This window comes from Pungitius pungitius, chromosome 11, assembly GCF_949316345.1.
Source record: "Pungitius pungitius chromosome 11, fPunPun2.1, whole genome shotgun sequence".
In the NCBI taxonomy this organism is placed as follows: domain Eukaryota; kingdom Metazoa; phylum Chordata; class Actinopteri; order Perciformes; family Gasterosteidae; genus Pungitius; species Pungitius pungitius.
In genome coordinates, this window is record NC_084910.1 from 19,235,308 (window position 1) to 19,251,953 (window position 16,646).

The 16,646-nt window shown below is 49.6% G+C and overlaps 2 protein-coding genes across 2 annotated transcripts; both read right to left on the reverse strand.

Moving 5' to 3' along the window:
- Positions 1-1,058: 1,058 nt before the first annotated feature.
- On the reverse strand, positions 1,059-10,426 carry thbs3a (thrombospondin 3a). The gene is made up of 23 exons (XM_037454978.2): positions 10,077-10,426; positions 9,033-9,239; positions 8,214-8,467; positions 8,032-8,134; positions 7,922-7,948; positions 7,751-7,833; positions 7,598-7,649; positions 7,369-7,517; positions 6,243-6,380; positions 5,862-5,936; positions 5,624-5,776; positions 5,435-5,545; positions 5,080-5,187; positions 4,842-5,001; positions 4,465-4,583; positions 4,226-4,278; positions 3,919-4,100; positions 3,658-3,836; positions 3,522-3,570; positions 3,240-3,436; positions 2,628-2,800; positions 1,844-1,983; positions 1,059-1,626 (listed from the first exon to the last, which is right to left on the reverse strand). Exons 1-23 carry the CDS (start codon positions 10,165-10,167, stop codon positions 1,565-1,567), a joined length of 2,865 nt encoding a protein of 954 aa, XP_037310875.2. The 5' UTR covers positions 10,168-10,426; the 3' UTR covers positions 1,059-1,564.
- A 1,479-nt stretch (positions 10,427-11,905) lies between these two features.
- On the reverse strand, positions 11,906-16,216 carry mtx1a (metaxin 1a). Its single transcript, XM_037454986.2, has 8 exons — positions 16,072-16,216; positions 15,157-15,226; positions 14,999-15,078; positions 13,900-13,992; positions 13,635-13,817; positions 12,932-13,008; positions 12,558-12,715; positions 11,906-12,392 (listed from the first exon to the last, which is right to left on the reverse strand). The coding sequence occupies exons 1-8, from the start codon at positions 16,150-16,152 to the stop codon at positions 12,160-12,162; spliced, it is 975 nt and encodes a 324-aa protein (XP_037310883.1). The 5' UTR covers positions 16,153-16,216; the 3' UTR covers positions 11,906-12,159.
- Between the last annotated feature and the right edge of the window lie 430 nt (positions 16,217-16,646).

The window sequence follows — 16,646 nt, forward strand, 5'->3', positions numbered from 1 at the left end:
CCAAAACTTGAACGCCTCTCTCAACTGTATGAAGGACTGAATGCATTGTTTTATGTTGTAAAGTGTATCTTATATTTTATGAAAGAAGATAATTGAGTGATGACGTCATGGATACTCATTCATTCGTGCTTTTTGGTTATTTTATGGAGTCTGTTAGTTCATCCTCAAATTAATAATCAATGAAAAGCAGCCTTGGATGACAAAGTATTGATTTTATAATGACTTTAGACATTTATATTAGTTGTATTATAGTCCTCTGCTCTCTGCTGCCCCCGCTGGCCACAAACAGAACAGACTGCTAAAAAGCCCAGGGACGTTTGGGGGGGGCGATTGTCCCTACACGTTGCTGGCGCCTTGTCTATCGACACATCTGGCTAGCTAGATCTACACATCTGGCTAGCTAGATGTGTAGCTTTTCCTCCAGAATTGGCAAGTTAGCTAGCTAGCTCGTCTTTCTCCACATCTGAGTCGCTGGACAATAGCCAGTGAGCTAACCTGTTGGTCTCCAGCTCTCCTCCTGCTGAGGAGGTCTTCTGGGGGGTGATACCAGTCTAGTTTTGCTGTAACCAGTGTAGCATAAAAGCATGGTGAAAGTAGCAAGGTAGCTAACTAGCTAGCTGCTGAATTAAGTTAATGCTTCACTAGCTAGCTTGCTAACTCCACCATGCTACATGTTTTACTGTCATTTGCTCTCCCACTGTGTGTGTTATCTCTCCTCTTGTGTGTGTTTCAGGTGCGTGGCGTGTTTCCTCCTGGGGTCAGGTAGGTCCGGGATAAGTTGCAGTGTTGCCACCCCCTTCTCCAATATTGCACTCGTCCCGGCCTCCCTAGCCCCGGGGTCCCAACCTCCCCCCACCACCTTCCTGCAGACTGCAGCAGAGGAACGTCGGCGCTCCAACTGCCGCTGTGTATCGAAGGGACACATACAACAACAGCAAACGTTACAATGCCAAGAGCCTTGTAATGTTAGCATATTAGAATATTAGCATTCAGGACCACAGAGGACAGTGAATGATTGAACGTCCTGAAAAACTAAAACCAATGGTTTTGGATAAGAATCAAGGCCGCGTGTTTATTTCAACAAAGATAGGAACATTGATAAAAGACACGGAAACAGGTTAAAGGTGAAACTTGTCTCTAATGATCTGATGACTCATGTGAGTCCACACTGGACAATTCAGTGGGACTAGTCCTCATCAAGCTAATTAGAATTCTTCACAACAAAAGCTCTGCTAATTTGGTAGTGAACCAATTTTCTATACTTTTTCCACAATAAAATCTCCTTATTATCTTATCTGAAAGCTTTTATTTTTGAAACGATATAATGGACTGCGTGAAGGAGGATGATGATGGACACCTACGACCTTCCATCATGTCCCCAAGGTGTCATCGGATGACAGGAGACAAGTGTTTTTGGATAAACTCAACAAAAAGACAAATAAACATAATTTAATGGGACCTCTGATGTTTGTGTCTTTTTTAATCGATCCTGTACAGAAACGGACGTTCCACACCTGTAGTCCGGTGGTGTGTGTGTGTGTGTTGGTGTGTGTGTGTAACCCTCTCACAGCTGGATGTGCATCATAAATTGTTTACGATGTGTCTGGAAGTCTTCTGGCACTGTGTCTAAAATGAAAACAAAACAAATAATGATCAATAAAAGTATCAGTTAACCAAACAACTGTGATAATCTTTAATATGTCATACGCCTCTATGAAGGGTAATAACATCTACTTCCTGTATATAAAACCATAATTCAACATTACCATTGTTTATAATGAAACGAATCAATTGATCCCAGTGACTTTTAATAAGTGTGTGTGCTCGGGGTCAAAGGTCGTACCATTACACCTGTAGCGCAGGTTTGACCAGATGATGTTCTCCTGGGAGAAACAGAAGACTCCGAGTCGGCCTCCCCTCATGGACGTGTCCACCACCACGCCAGAGTCCGCCACCATGTCGGTCCCCTCAAACAGCCGCACCCTGGAGCACACACGGGGTCACGTGACAACAAACAAACAACAAGCATCACTTTTTCACATTTTATTCGCTATGAATGTAAAATGATGCATCATCATCCTTGGTGAAAACCTTGATAGTCTGATGTGTTAATGTGGAAAAACGTCCCTCCGGCCCTCCTCTGATCTGCATATCAACAGTTGCCGAGGCAGATTCTTGCCAGGGTTTCGGTTGTCATGGAAACGGGTACAATAGAGTACTGGGGGGCCCCGCAGCCACAAAGAAGTTTCAGAGGAGAAAGAATGCAGTAAAAAGCAAAGAGAGGGAGGGAGTGAGGGATGAAGAGAGGGAGGGCAGAAAGCTGCAGGCTGGAGTCCAGTACTATTGGGTACTTCAGAGCAGTACTGGTACAGAACCTACCATTGAACCAGGGGGGCGCCCCCTCCCCCCAAGAAAGTCCAGAATTTAAGAAAAGTTATTTTTATTTGTAACACAGCAGTTCTGCCCTGACGCAGGCACGCGTACATGGACACATGCAACAACAACCCCCCCCCCGCTCCCGTTGGCCTGTCCCCTCCCCCCGCAAGGTAGTAGACCAGATACACACTGCAGTACTGCAGAGCAGCAACACTGCAGTACTTGGTACTCGTTCAGGGTTCTGGTCTCACCTGATGTAGCCCACCTGGGGCCGGTGGCTCAGGTGCCAGCGGTAGGAGGTCTTGTCCTTCCAGCCCACGTTCCGTGGGTCCTTCCAGAGCAGCTTCACCTCTCCAGAGGTGTCTCCGGTGTGCCAAAGTGCGTTCCTCAGGTACTCCCCAGGTCCGGTCCTGGACTTCACCGCCTGCAGGGTCCATATATATATATTTATATAGCTACTAACAAATGCAGTAGAGTACAGTACAGTAGAGCATAGTACAGTGGAGGAGAGTACAGTGGAGTACAGTACAGTAGAGCAGAGTACGGTACAATAGAGCACAGTACAGTAGAGCAGAGTACAGTACAGTAGAGCAGAGTACAGTACAATAGAGCACAGTACAGTAGAGCAGAGTACAGTACAGTAGAGTCGAGTAGAGTACAGTAGAGCAGAGTACAGTGGAGTACAGTACAGTACAGTCGAGTACAGTAGAGCACAGTACAGTACAATAGAGCAGAGTACAGTGGAGTACAGTACAGTAGAGCACAGTATAGTACAGCAGAGTACAGTGGAGAACAGTGCAGCAGAGTACAGTACAGCAGAGTCGAATAGAGTACAGTACAGTACAGTAGAGCAGAGCACAGACCTTGAGCTGCAGGGCGGGCTGGGCCGTGGCCCTGAAGGGGACCGACTGCCAGTAGGTCTGCTCCGTCTGCTTCCACATCACCACGTAGAAGGAGGACGAGTCCTGGTACCCGAAGATGAAGCCGGCGTAGTCGTCGTCGGTGACGGTGTTGACGTGAAAGGTGCCTTCAAAGTCCACGCCATTAAAGGCGGTGTAGCCTGCAGACAAGGGAGGAAGAGGTCAGGCTCTCTGGCCCGGTCTCCCCCTGGTCCAGGTCTCAGTGAGGAGAGGAAAGACACCTACCGACAGCTAAGCCTGGGTCGCTGTTCATGGTCTGGACTATCTCCATGCCCTAAGGACAGATTCACACCTGTTAATCAAACACCTGCTGCTCAGTGGTCACGGTACAGTTGAGGGCGTCGGGGGGGGGGGGGGTCACCTGGTTAAGAACCACCCAGGTGGGGTCGATCTGGGCGTCGCCCTCTGGGTCCAGGATCACCGTCTGATAGGCTCTGAAGTCTGTCAGAGTAACCTCGGCACTCTCCGGACAAACGTCAACCAAATCCATCACCGCATCGTTGTCAAAGTCGTTCTCACAAACGTCCCCCACACCGTTCACTGGAGACAGACAGACAGGTGGAGAGACAGACAGGTGTAGAGACAGACCCAGCAGGGGTTATAGTTTCCCTCTGATTGTTACCGTCAGAGTCTTTCTGGTTGGGGTTGACGATGAGTCGACAGTTGTCGTAGTCGTCGAGGACCCCGTCGTTGTCGTCGTCGTGGTCGCAGTCGTCTCCGAGGCCATCGTTGTCAGAGTCCAGCTGGGAGCTGTTGGGGATGTCGGGGCAGTTGTCTCTGCTGTCCTGGAGACCATCTCCGTCCCTGCAGGATGACATCATCAACACCAGAAGATAAAGGCTTTTATGGATGGATCTTCTGTTAAGTTCATCGTATTCTTTCATTGTTCCAACCAAACATGAGAGCGTGTCTGTGAGAGAGAGACATACATGTCCTGGTTGGTGTCACAGACGTCTCCCACCAGGTCGTTGTCGATGTCCGTCTGAAAAGGAGAGCCATGTTGAGAAACCCCTGTGACCTCTGACCTGTGGAAGGTACAGCAGTCTGTTGCTCTTCAAGAGCAGTTCATTGGGTAAGAATTAAAATAAGCCCCGCCTCCTGGAAGGCTCTGAGTACCTGCATGGGGTTACTATGATACAAGCTCCGCCTCCTGGGAGGCTCTGAGTACCTGCATGGGGTTACTGAGCTCAGGACAACTGTCACATGCGTCCCCCACGCCGTCCCTGTCCCGGTCCGTCTGCATCGGGTTAGGCACCTTAGGACAGTTATCCAGAGCGTTGGGAATACCTGAACACACATAGAGACACACACATTACTCACGCAGATACACACAGCGATACACACAAACAAATGGAGATGCACGCACACACACACACTCACAAAGAGACAAACACACATAGGGACAGAAGCACACACACACAGAGACACACACAGACACACTCTTAAATCTACTTCCACTACAGAGGTTTTGAACACTTTAACTTCTATTTGAAGGCCAGGTGGTGTACCTGCCGACAGGTACACCTGTAACCGGCTGTGCCTCACCGTCCCCGTCGATGTCCTGGTCACAGGCGTCCCCCTGTCCATTGCTGTCAGTGTCTTTCTGGTCGATGTTGGGGACGCTGGGACAGTTATCGCAGGCGTCTCCGAAGGAGTCAGTGTCAGAGTTCTGCTGGTCTTTGTTCGGGACCAGCCGGCAGTTATCCTGCAGGTCACATGATCCCACGTCGTTACATCACACACAGACACACAAATACACACACACACGCACGCGCTGTCCCACCTCCACGTTTTTGATGCGGTCCCCGTCGGCGTCCTCGTCACACTGATCTCCGATCCCGTCGTTGTCGGCGTCCTCCTGACCGGAGTTTGGTGTAGAGACGCAGTTGTCCTGGTGACAAAGACATAAGATGATCACTCAAAATGAATCTAGTCCTTTACGACTGTGATCCTCTTCATCGGGCGGTCCTGCCGCCGCAATGAATTGTGGGTGAGCATTAACTTCTATCCTATCCTGAAGGAGCAAATAAACACATGTGATTATATAGTGTACATGTACACACACAATGAGACACAGAAAGTGGCGGTAGACAGTGATGATGAAGTTGAAGATGATGCAGATGAGGAAGGTGTCTCACCTGTTTGCAGTGTTTGTGGTTGTCGATGCAGGGAAGGGGGCGGTCGGGGTAACCGTCAATGTCTGTGTCCGGTCCACAAGTGTTACCATTACCGGCCCAGCCCACGTTACACTGCGCACACACACACACACATTAGTGCACCCCGACACTTTCAGTCCATGAGGTGTGAGACAGGTGACGGTGTCTCACCCTACAGGCCACCTCTCCGTTCCTCTCCATGGTGCAGTGGGCATTGCTGTCACAGGGGTTATAGGTCAACGCAGCACACGACTGCCTGGGGAAGCATCCCAGCGTCTGGTTACCCAGGAAACCGGGTTTACAGCCTCCACACTTGTATGAACCCTGAGAGAGGACACGGCCCCTGTGTTAGCGCTCAGCGGCCACTGGAGGGCGGCGGACTGCAGATCAGTTCTTGTGATGGACTCACCACGGTGTTGATGCACACTGAGTTCATCACACAGGCATCTGGCAGATCCAAACACTCGTCAATATCCACACAGTCCTGAGAGACAGACAGCCACGGAGACACGGAGGCAGAGAGAGAGAGAGACGGACAGACGGAGGGACGGGTGGTTTTGAAATGGACCAGCTCAGAAAAACAACTTTGTACACAAAGATAAAAGAATAAACATTAACACGTCCTGTTGCAGCGTCTGTGAGCGGCATCGCCTGAGAGGAAGTCAACATGGACCCAAGACGAAATTCTGTGGACCGTTGTTTGAGCTGTCTGTGTGTGTGCGTGTGTGTGTGTGCATGCGTGTGTGTGCGTGCGTGTGTGTGTGTGCGTGCGTGTGTGTGCGTGTCTGACCTGTCTGTGTGCCTTGGCATAGTCCATTCCACTTCCAGAGAGCGGTGCCCCCCACAGTCCAGGAGGACAGGGGTGACAGATGAACCCCCCCACAGTGTTCACACAGGAGTCAGGGGAGAAACAAGGCTGGAGCTCACACTGAAACAAAGGGGGGTGTTGTTCAAGTGACAGTGTTGTGTGTTGTTGCGTGTCGTAGTAGTGAAAGTGTTGTGTGTTGTTGTGTGTCGTAGTAGTGACAGTGTTGTGTGTTGTTGTGTGTCGTAGTAGTGACAGTGTTGTGTGTTGTTGTGTGTCGTAGTAGTGACAGTGTTGTGTGTTGTTGTGTGTCGTAGTAGTGACAGTGTTGTGTGTTGTTGTGTGTCGTAGTGTGTCGTAGTAGTGACAGTGTTGTGTGTTGTTGTGTGTCGTAGTAGTGACAGTGTTGTGTGTTGTTGTATGTCAGAGTAGTGGCAGTGTTGTGTGTTGTTGTGTGTCGTAGTAGTGACAGTGTTGTGTGTTGTTGTGTGTCGTAGTAGTGACAGTGTTGTGTGTTGTTGTGTGTCGTAGTGTGTCGTAGTAGTGACAGTGTTGTGTGTTGTTGTGTGTCGTAGTAGTGACAGTGTTGTGTGTTGTTGTGTGTCGTAGTAGTGACAGTGTTGTGTGTTGTTGTGTGTCGTAGTAGTGACAGTGTTGTGTGTTGTTGTGTGTCGTAGTAGTGACAGTGTTGTGTGTTGTTGTGTGTCGTAGTGTGTCGTAGTAGTGACAGTGTTGTGTGTTGTTGTGTGTCGTAGTAGTGACAGTGTTGTGTGTTGTTGTATGTCAGAGTAGTGGCAGTGTTGTGTGTTGTTGTGTGTCGTAGTAGTGACAGTGTTGTGTGTTGTTGTGTGTCGTAGTAGTGACAGTGTTGTGTGTTGTTGTGTGTCGTAGTAGTGACAGTGTTGTGTGTTGTTGTGTGTCGTAGTGTGTCGTAGTAGTGACAGTGTTGTGTGTTGTTGTGTGTCGTAGTAGTGACAGTGTTGTGTGTTGTTGTGTGTCGTAGTAGTGACAGTGTTGTGTGTTGTTGTGTGTCGTAGTAGTGACAGTGTTGTGTGTTGTTGTGTGTCGTAGTAGTGACAGTGTTGTGTGTGGCATGTTGCTGTGTAGTCACCTCGTCCACATCCTGACAGTGTGTCCCGTTGCCGGTGGTCCCAGGTGGGCAGGGTCCACAGGTGAACCCAGGATAGTTGAGACTCTCCATACAGGAAACACCTTTGTAGCAGGGGTCAGGAGAGCAGCGAGAACGAGGCTCATGGAAACCTGCAGAGACGCACACACTGGCTTCAATCAGGTCCTCAGGTAAATTGCAGCTTTACGCAGAAAAGAAGCTGTTGACTCACCACAGACCTGACACTCCAAGATGGTGTTTCTGATCAGAGACATCTCCTTCACCTGAGAGGAGACCAACACATTGGACACAAGCTACTGCAGAGGTCCACACTGTCTGTCTCACCTGTTCTGTGATCTCCTGCCTGTCTCTCTGTCCGTCTCACCTGTTCTCTGATGTCTTGTCTTAGTTCTCCCAGGATCTGGTTGAAGATTATGAGCTGACCAATCAGAGCCTTGGTGTGATCACCTGACAGGAAACAAGGTCAATGGAGGTAAGAGGAATGAGATCATCTGTAATCATTGATTAGTATTTAAGTTTCAGTCCGTGAACTTACCCAGGATGGAGTTTATGTCCCCACTCACTGAAAGACCAGAGACACATAGACCGCATCAGTCCAGATCAAACCACATCTGTCCACATCTGTCCACATAAAGAGTGAATGACCTGCATTGTAGGTTGAAGCGTCTCCTTGGAAGGGACAGTCCATCAGAGCCCCAGCTTTAGCCACAGTGCCGCCTAGAGCCAGTCTGAGGGACTCAACTGCACCCTGATGGACGGACACACAATCACATACAAGATAATGATCATGTGATCAGAAACAGACGAATCAGAGAGAGCTCTATCACCTGCATCCGTCCATAGGCCTTCTGTCCGTGTCTGAATTCCACCAGCTCCGCCTCCCTGGGCAGGTCGACCAATGACGGGAGGCCCTGGCTGGAGTCGGACAATCGGCAGTTAACGTAGAGTTCCATGTTCATGTTGTCACGCCGAAGACCTCCGATTCTCAAGATGATGGAGGTGGTCCTCCCGTCTGACAGGTGAGCGCTGTGGAGGTTCACCGTGTGGAGCTTCCCATCAGCTCGGACGTAACGGACCACCACTGGGGGGGGGGTATGGAGAGACAGGAGAGGATGGGGAGGAGGAGAGCATGAGGTGATGGTTATGGGAAAAATAGATGAGGAGCCAAGAAGGGGGAGGAGAGGAGAGGAAAGGAAGGAGGAGAGGAAAGGTAGGAGAGGAAAGGGAGGAGGAGAGGAAAGGTAGGAGAGGAAAGGGGGGAGGAGAGGAAAGGGAGGAGGAGAGGAAAGGGAGGAGCAGAGGAAAGGGAGGAGCAGAGGAAAGGGAGGAGCAGAGGAAAGGGAGGAGCAGAGGAAAGGGAGGAGGAGAGAAAAGGAGAGGCAGGAGGACGGTGAACACATTCTTTTTCAGGTAAAACATTAGTTTGAAATCCACTTTTAGCTGTCAGTCTAAAATAATAATATGTCAGTGGTTTCCATGGAAACATCAGAGAGAACAGACTGAAGATTATTATGGTATATCCGTCTCCATCATCATCAGGAAGGATTTAAGGAGGAAGGTATAAGAAAAGAGTGAGAGGGGAAGAAAATGAGGAAGGAAAGTCTCTGTAACAGTCAATAAAGTTGTGAAATGCTTTTGACTCAAACCTTTATTGATCTTCCCCATGACGGCCACCTCCAGGTACTTCCTGTTGTCCTGCTTGCTGTAGACGCCCAGCAGGACTCCGCCCAGCTTGGCCGGCAGGCGGAAGGTGGACGCCACGTAGACGTCAGTGAGCGCGCTCAGACCCACGGACAGCCTCTCCACCGCTGCCGCCATCTGCTTGGGGTCCTGGAGGCGCAGGACGTCGACCACTGAGGAAGAAGACATCAATGGGTCTGCCGTCACAGAGCATCATCAACATCCAGGCTTTTATTCTGAAGGGTAAAGTAAACTTCATCATCAAGCAGGGTAAACTGTTTGAGTGTCAGGAGCCAAAAGAAACACCACAGAGGAAGAATAACAAGTCGCTTCCTGTCCTCTGTCCTGCTGCTGATCTTCCAGCGGTTACCATGACAACTCAGGACGCAAACCCCAACAACAGACCTCCTATAATGACCAGTTAATGACTGCACACAGAACAATAAATAAACATGGACCAAGTCCATCAGAAAGGATGAAGGCTACCACAGCGCATGAACGCACCACAGCGCATGAACGCACCACAGCGCATGAACGCACCACAGCGCATGAACGCACCACAGCAAGTTGTTGATTAACAGTTTTAACAGTTTGGTGTGGGTTGGCGCTCTTCGGTACTTAGCTCCACTACCTTGTGTCACTTCCTGTTACAAAAAAAAATAAGATGCCGTCTGGCAAAAAATACCAAATCCGAGGTTTCAAAAAGAGCCTGTTAGCCTGGGACTTCTCATCTGAGCCCACGACTAAACAGATGGGAATCATCAATCAAGCCAATTTAAGGGCAGAGCAAAGTGACAGCAGAGGAGGAGGATGAAGGTGAGGATGAAGGTGTCTTCGCGTGGTAAAATGCTGCATTAAACAGCAGACTGCAGCTCAGCTCACTGACTCGACGTGTGTCTGTTTGAGGACCACCTGCTGAGTCCAGATCGGTGTCACGTGACGTGCTTCACCTGATCGATACCTTTTCCCTGATGACATTATCGACGCATAAACATGTCAACTGTGTTTACCTTCAACCTCCGGTACTCCCGCTCCGTCCGGTACTCCCGCCGTGAGTCCAATGCAGATGAGTGACAGCAGCACCGGGCCGCGCAGGACCATGTCTGAGCCGGTTACCGGCGGTCCGGGACGACGGAACCGTGGACACAGTACCGGGGGGACGGGTCCAAAGAGACACTACCGGGGGGGGGGACGGGTCCAGGTCCAGATAGACGGTACCGGGGTCGTAGCAGCAGAACCGGAGAACACCATCAACGCCCCGCGCGCAGGAGTGACAAAAAGCGACGAACTCACCGGAGAAAAAAAGAGCTCACGAGAGGCTTCAAAGTGCTGCTGCGCGCGCCCAAGTCACCACCGAATGGCGCGTGCTCGCGCGCATACTCATCAGCATAAAGCGCGCAAGTTCAGACTTTACTGTGATTAAATGAGACTTTATTAACACGTTACTGTGATTACATTAGACTTTAATAACACTTTGCTGTGATTAAATGATAATTTATTAACACTTTACTGTCATTAAATGAAAGATTTAAATTAAACATATTATATTTGACATTTGAACAATGATATCGTTTGAGCTTTTTTTTGTAGTCAGGTCTGATTGGAGGAGGGACACATGTCTATCAGAAGAACCTGACCTTCTGAGCTTGACTGCATACCGGGTCGCTCTATGGGGGTCACCGGGTTTGAGGGTCACCAGGTCTTGGGCAGGGGGGGGGGGGGGGGGGGGGGGGGGGGAGTCACAAGTCCTGCTGCGTTTCCTGAGCTGGCTAAGATGTAAACCGTGATGAAAGGAGCCCAGAGAAGACTTGTGGTTCTATGTTTGTTTCCTGACTGGAGAGCGTTGCCGTGGAAACTGGCCTTTAACAGCAGGTGAGGGGCGGGGGTCGAGGAAATTCCCTCCACCCCCACCCCCCCCCCCCCCCCCCCCCCCCCCCCCGCTGCCTCTTCTGAAGTGTGTCAAGAGAGACGGGGAAACCCGAGGAGGAAGAAAGCAGCTCCGCAAACTGCTTCCAGATCAGCCCATTAAACACACACACACAGAGACACACACACACACAGGGCTGCATTCTTGTGTGATGATTTCATGTGCAGCTGTGCACGCCCGATCCAGATGTCCGGAGATTAACTTTCAACTTAAAGAAGTGAGGTTCAAGAGCATTGGGACAAACCAGTGAAGGGGAAGTTAAACAGCAGTACCCCCCCCCCCCCCCACCACAACCACCGAGGGGCCCCTGAGCAAGGCCCCTTAACCCAACATGGCCCAGTGGGGCTGGGCTCCCACAGACCGCTTCAGTGTTGTCAGATGAGGAGTCCTCTGGGTTCCTTCAATCAAAAATACATTTAGCCGTACGGATATTAGCTTAGCATCAGGCTAGGTCATGTGAAGCAGCACTCTGTTGAGAGTAAACCAGAAGAAATCCTTTTTGGAGTTTAACACAATGTAGGAGACACAGCAACACGTGGAAGAAGGTGCTGTGCTCAGAGAGCAGAATGGAACTTCTTGGCCTCAATGCAAATAGTTGTGTGGAGGAAAGACCAACACCACCCGTCACCCCGAGCACACCACCCCAACAGGGAAACGTGGTGGTGTAGCATCATGCTGAGGGGATGCTTCTCTCAGCAGGAAACCAGTCACAACGAGGGAAAGATGGACGCAGACAAGTACAGGACAATCCTTGAAGAGGACATGATGGTCTGCAGAAGACTTCCTGCAGCAGGACGATGACCCTCAACACACAGCCAGAGCTACGAAGGTCACACCTCCACCTCAGAATCTATGATGAGATTTAAATGACTGTACAGACACACACATTCTTATTCTTCTTCTTCTTCTTAATCTTTAACTTGTTTATTTTTTTTAACAATGTTGTTTAAACACATCCAACTCAAGGAATAACCAGATTATTTGTTGATGTATTTACATAAACCAACGTTGTTCACTTCCTGTTTACCAAGCAGCTGCTGCTGAAGATTATTCTCTTTTAATAAGAGCGACACCTTTCTTTGGTGACAGCGGAGCAGACAACAAGCTCTCTGCTACGACATCTCTACTTCTGTCCGTAAAGTCCCATAATGCACCACGGTGCATCCTCAGTTGTCCTCGTCCTCGTCGCCATGGGAACCGATGGTCAAGGGGTGCGGTTGCGGCTGCAGCACCTCCTGCTGGATGGACACCATGCCGGTCAGCAGGGCGTAGCTCAGCATGGCGCCCAGCGCCACCAGGGCCGACAGCACCTGCTTCCTGCGCTTATTGGGGACGTGGTCAAAGTCTCCGCCTTCGGGCGCCGCCGCTGGCGAGCAGGAAGGCTTTGGACCGAAGGTCTCTGGAAAAAAAAAAAAAAAAAACAGGGAGGAAAGATTCGCGTCAGCTGATCGGAGCGAAAGCAACACGAGCCCAACGCGTCTTCGCGCAGCTTCCATCGGCTCCCCGCCACACAAGCAACGAGCTCATCTGTCTGAGCGATGAAGTCATGCGGCGGTGACCTCACCGCGGCCGTCTTGGGGGAAGTAGAGCAGCAGGATGTTGCTGCAGAAGCTGGTCAGGTTGTCCAGGGACTTGAGGTGCTGCTGCAGTTTGCTGTTGGGCAGCTTGGACTTCAGGACGGGGGCCAGGTGACCGAAGACGTAAGCGTCCAGAGAACAGGGTCTGCAGGGTCACAGGACATTGTGACGGTCCAATAACGCATACAGTGTATATACACACACACACACACAATATAGCGAAGGAGGTATAGTACAAATATTAACTAATATTTATATATACAGTTCTCATCTAATGCACCAATGGTAGTCACATGACTGTTGCTACGGTAACGCCGTTGACAGGACACCGGTTGGGTTTGAGGATTGGTTCTGAACTCACGAGTCACCAAAGAAGAACTTCTGTGAGCCGAGTCGCTGGGAGAGAAGGTTGAGACACTCGACAGCGTCACGGTACAGCTGGAGAACACACACGGGTTCACACGTTAGAGGCGCACACGCAAACACAAACACGCATGCAACGTGACGTTAGCCAGGGGGACGCCGTTAGCTTTCCTGAAACCGGAAATGTGATACTCTGGAAAGGATGTTTAGAAAAATGGGTCGACACACGCAAGAGGGGGTGAAAAGGCAGCAAGGGGCTCTTGCGTCTGCGTGTCCTTGCGTTTATCTGAAAACGCAGAAGCATAAACTAGGCTTTAGCTACGCGACGTTAGCTACGCGACGTTAGCTAGGGGACGACGTTAGCTACGTGACGTTAGCTAGCCTGTTGCGTCTGTCATAGACATTCAACGGGTTAAAGTTTCTGAGCAACGTGAGCTTGTGTGTAATGACGCCTGGTGAAGAATCAACATTCATGTGTATTTGCTCCGCTGTTCCAGGACCAGCTGTTAAGCTTTCATGAGCGCAACCGAGACGACACAGAAACACACAGACAGGAACAAATGGGCGGTTAACCGCTCTCTTTTGACCTTTGACTGGTTTCCATTACCGGCGTTTTCCGCTGGAGACACATTTTCCCTTTTGCTTGTAAACTTGTTCCAACCAACCCAAACACATGGAAACTTTGAGGCTCTCCTCCTCACCTCCTTCTCCAGCTCCTCCCCGGCCTCCAGGCCCTCGTCTCCTCGCAGCAGACGCAGCTTCTCCAGCTGGCCGCGCTGCATGCGGCCGGGCAGGAAGAAGTTGAGGGGGAAGGGCATGTGGTCAGCGTACCAGCGGCGGGTCACGTCCACGTAATTCTTGGGCTCCACCCAGAAGGTGTAGATCTAGTTCAGACACAGGACCTGTCCTGAACATGTGTGTGCAGAGTGGGGGGGGCAGTTGCTGAGAGTTTGAGGGTTCACTCACCAAAGCAGGTTTCAGCTTCTCCTCCAGCAGAGAGGTGAAGGCCAGGCTATCGGCGCCCTCTTTGGCCGAGAGGTCGTAGTCCGCGTTGTATTTCTGAAAAACACAGATTATAAAGGAAGGAATCGTAACGCTAAGTGTCGTAGCGCTAGGTCTTTTAGCTACTGAAGATGTAAAGCAGCTAAACTAGGACATGGAGAAGATCGGTCCATCACGGCCTCGTACCTGGCTAACCGAGTTAGCCGGATAATTCGTAGGATGAGATGATGTAGAGCAGGCTTTTCGGTTTCCCCCGAAGAAGATTGGGCTAAATCACCATAGCAACCAAACGAACACCTTGAAGTTCATTTGAGCTGCTGGATTAGTTCACCACTCCGCACTCTTCCTCATTGTTGAAGGAGCGATATCAGTTAGATGAACGTTTTATAGAAGACAGTTCTCCTCACAAAGACCCGTTTTTACATCGATGCTGAAGACAGGAATCATTTATTTACAAGAAGATGTTCCCGTTACGTGATGAAGACCACACGCTGCAGACGAGCATCCACTGTCCCGCAGACTGTCTCACAGACTGTCTCTATACGGTCTCACACACTGTCTCTCATACTGTCTGTACAGTCTTGCAATGCAGAGAACCTCATTCATTCATATTCTGAATCAGTTTCCACATAAGAACAAAGATCCTGTTACGTTAAAGACTAAAGCGTCTTCTGGAACATGGAGGTCCTTTTCTGGACGATCCTGTTGATGAAGAAGCGGTTTTACTTCTCAGGGTGTTAAACGTTGGAGAGAATATTGAGACCTGATTAAATATATTGTCATTTCCAAATAAATACTTGTTTGAACGGTATCGTTTTTCTTCACAGTCCATCAAATATGTCCAAAACCTCACTGTCCTCATATAACCAACGTCCCCCATGCTCTCACATCACAGCACATTCTTTGTGCAGTATTACGTTTCCTTGACAACGTGATGGAGAATATTAGAGAGCATGCTGGGTAATGCGTTCCAGCTGGGCGTCAGATAGACGGGAGGAAGGCCCAACGTCACCGAGGGCAAGGCTGGAGTTTCTTTCCCACGCGCTCGGAAGGAGGAGGCTACCTGTTTTCTCAGGTGGATGATGATGTCGGAGGGTCTGGTCAAACTCTCTTTCTGATTGGTCCTCAGAGTGGGAAGTAATCCTGAGAAAGAAACAGAAATGAAGTAAACAACAACAACAACAACAACAACAGTTGTTTGCCAGTGTGGCGGCGCCTCACCGCTGGGACTCCTCCAGGGGTTAGACATCTTCTTGAGCTTCAGAGGAGCTCCTGCAAACTGAGCGTAGGCCTGCAGGGAGACAACAACAAATAAAACAACAACAACAACAACAGATAAGCAATAACAATAAAGTCCCACACTGCAACAATGGAAAGAGTCACATTTAAAATAAACATTCACAACCTGAAAATATGAGACATTACAACACAGTGGCCAACCGCCCAGACAATACCCAGAATGCACTGCTGCGCGCAGATCTGAGTTCAACACACACATGTAGACGAGGTCATGAATCAGTGTCTCCCCATCGACATCAGACCCTGAATCATCAAGGCCACCGCCGCTGCAAAGGATTCTGGGAGCTCACACTACAAGCGCCTCATCTTACAGGAGGATGGACAGTTTGTCCACATGAGGACATATAGAGACAGAGAGATACAAACAAAGAGACAAGGAGACAGGAGTGGGTGTAGCTCCGCCTCGTGGTCATTTGAGGGATTAAACGTCTTAACCTTTAAGTGACGCATGTTGAGATACTTGTGTACTTTCACTGCCAATACTTTGAAATAAGGCCTGTCATAGTATGCACTTGTAAGCTTAGTGGGTCGATCAATCGTTGCAGCTCTATTTTCGGTAAGCACGTTGCCTGTGAACACAATAATTATTACGTTTATAGGCCTCAAACAGTGAGACATAATGAGAATAATCAGTTTAATCGATACAGAAGCCATCTAATCGAACACTCAGACGTCAAAGGCTTCACTCGGTTTCTCCGTTACAACGTGTTCTGCCGTTTAACCGTCCGTCCGTCCGTCGTTCATTGAGCCGTAGCATGCTAACGCTAGCAGCAGTTACCGGGAGATTTATCCGGTGTTTCCGGTTGTGAATGAAGCCGTTTTAGAACAGACACTCACCAGGACCACCAGGCAGTCGGTGCTGACTGACGGTAGACCCCAGTCTCCTTCCCAGCAAAACAACTCGTCGGGCGCCGCCATCTTCAGCCGGGACCGTGACCTCTGACATCGGAAGTGAAACTCGAGGGGCGGACCGGACCTTAGATATATATATAAAGTCTCGTCCGCGTTGCCGACCAACGGAGTCGAAAGTCCGCATTTGGCGGCCATCTTGGTCCGGTCAGCTCGGTCACCCATCACATTGTGTTGGTAGTTCATGTACTTTTTAAAGAACCATAAATTGCTCAATTTTCAACCGATACGAAAATGATATTAAACAGAACATGTTTTTCATATAGTGTCATAACTACATCTCTGACGTTTATAACAAACCAACCCGTTTGAAAATCGGTTAGAAACTGAGCAAGTTGTGGTTGTTTAAATTACGTGTACCACTAGCAACACAATGTTATGCTGAGCGAGCTGACCGGACCAAGATGGCCGCCATCTGCGGACGTTCTCTATTTTAAGAAAAAATGTACGAGTGGCTGTACTTTTTCTTCAATAATCTAACAGTTACATTATTAAAGATATAT

Bases quoted from the DNA above. Each gene is read 5' to 3' on its own strand.
- thbs3a (XM_037454978.2), bottom strand. From the start codon at position 10,167: ATGGTCCTGCGCGGCCCGGTGCTGCTGTCACTCATCTGCATTGGACTC. The intron at 7,650-7,750 runs GTGAGACGGACA...GTCTCCTCTCAG, and splicing joins GACAAGACATCAGAGAACAG to GTGAAGGAGATGTCTCTGAT. The intron at 5,777-5,861 runs GTGAGTCCATCA...GTCCTCTCTCAG, and splicing joins CAGTGTGCATCAACACCGTG to GGTTCATACAAGTGTGGAGG.
- mtx1a (XM_037454986.2), bottom strand. From the start codon at position 16,152: ATGGCGGCGCCCGACGAGTTGTTTTGCTGGGAAGGAGACTGGGGTCTA. The intron at 15,227-16,071 runs GTGAGTGTCTGT...GTCTCCCTGCAG, and splicing joins CCGACTGCCTGGTGGTCCTG to GCCTACGCTCAGTTTGCAGG. The intron at 13,993-14,998 runs GTAGCCTCCTCC...TGTGTTTTTCAG, and splicing joins TCATCCACCTGAGAAAACAG to AAATACAACGCGGACTACGA.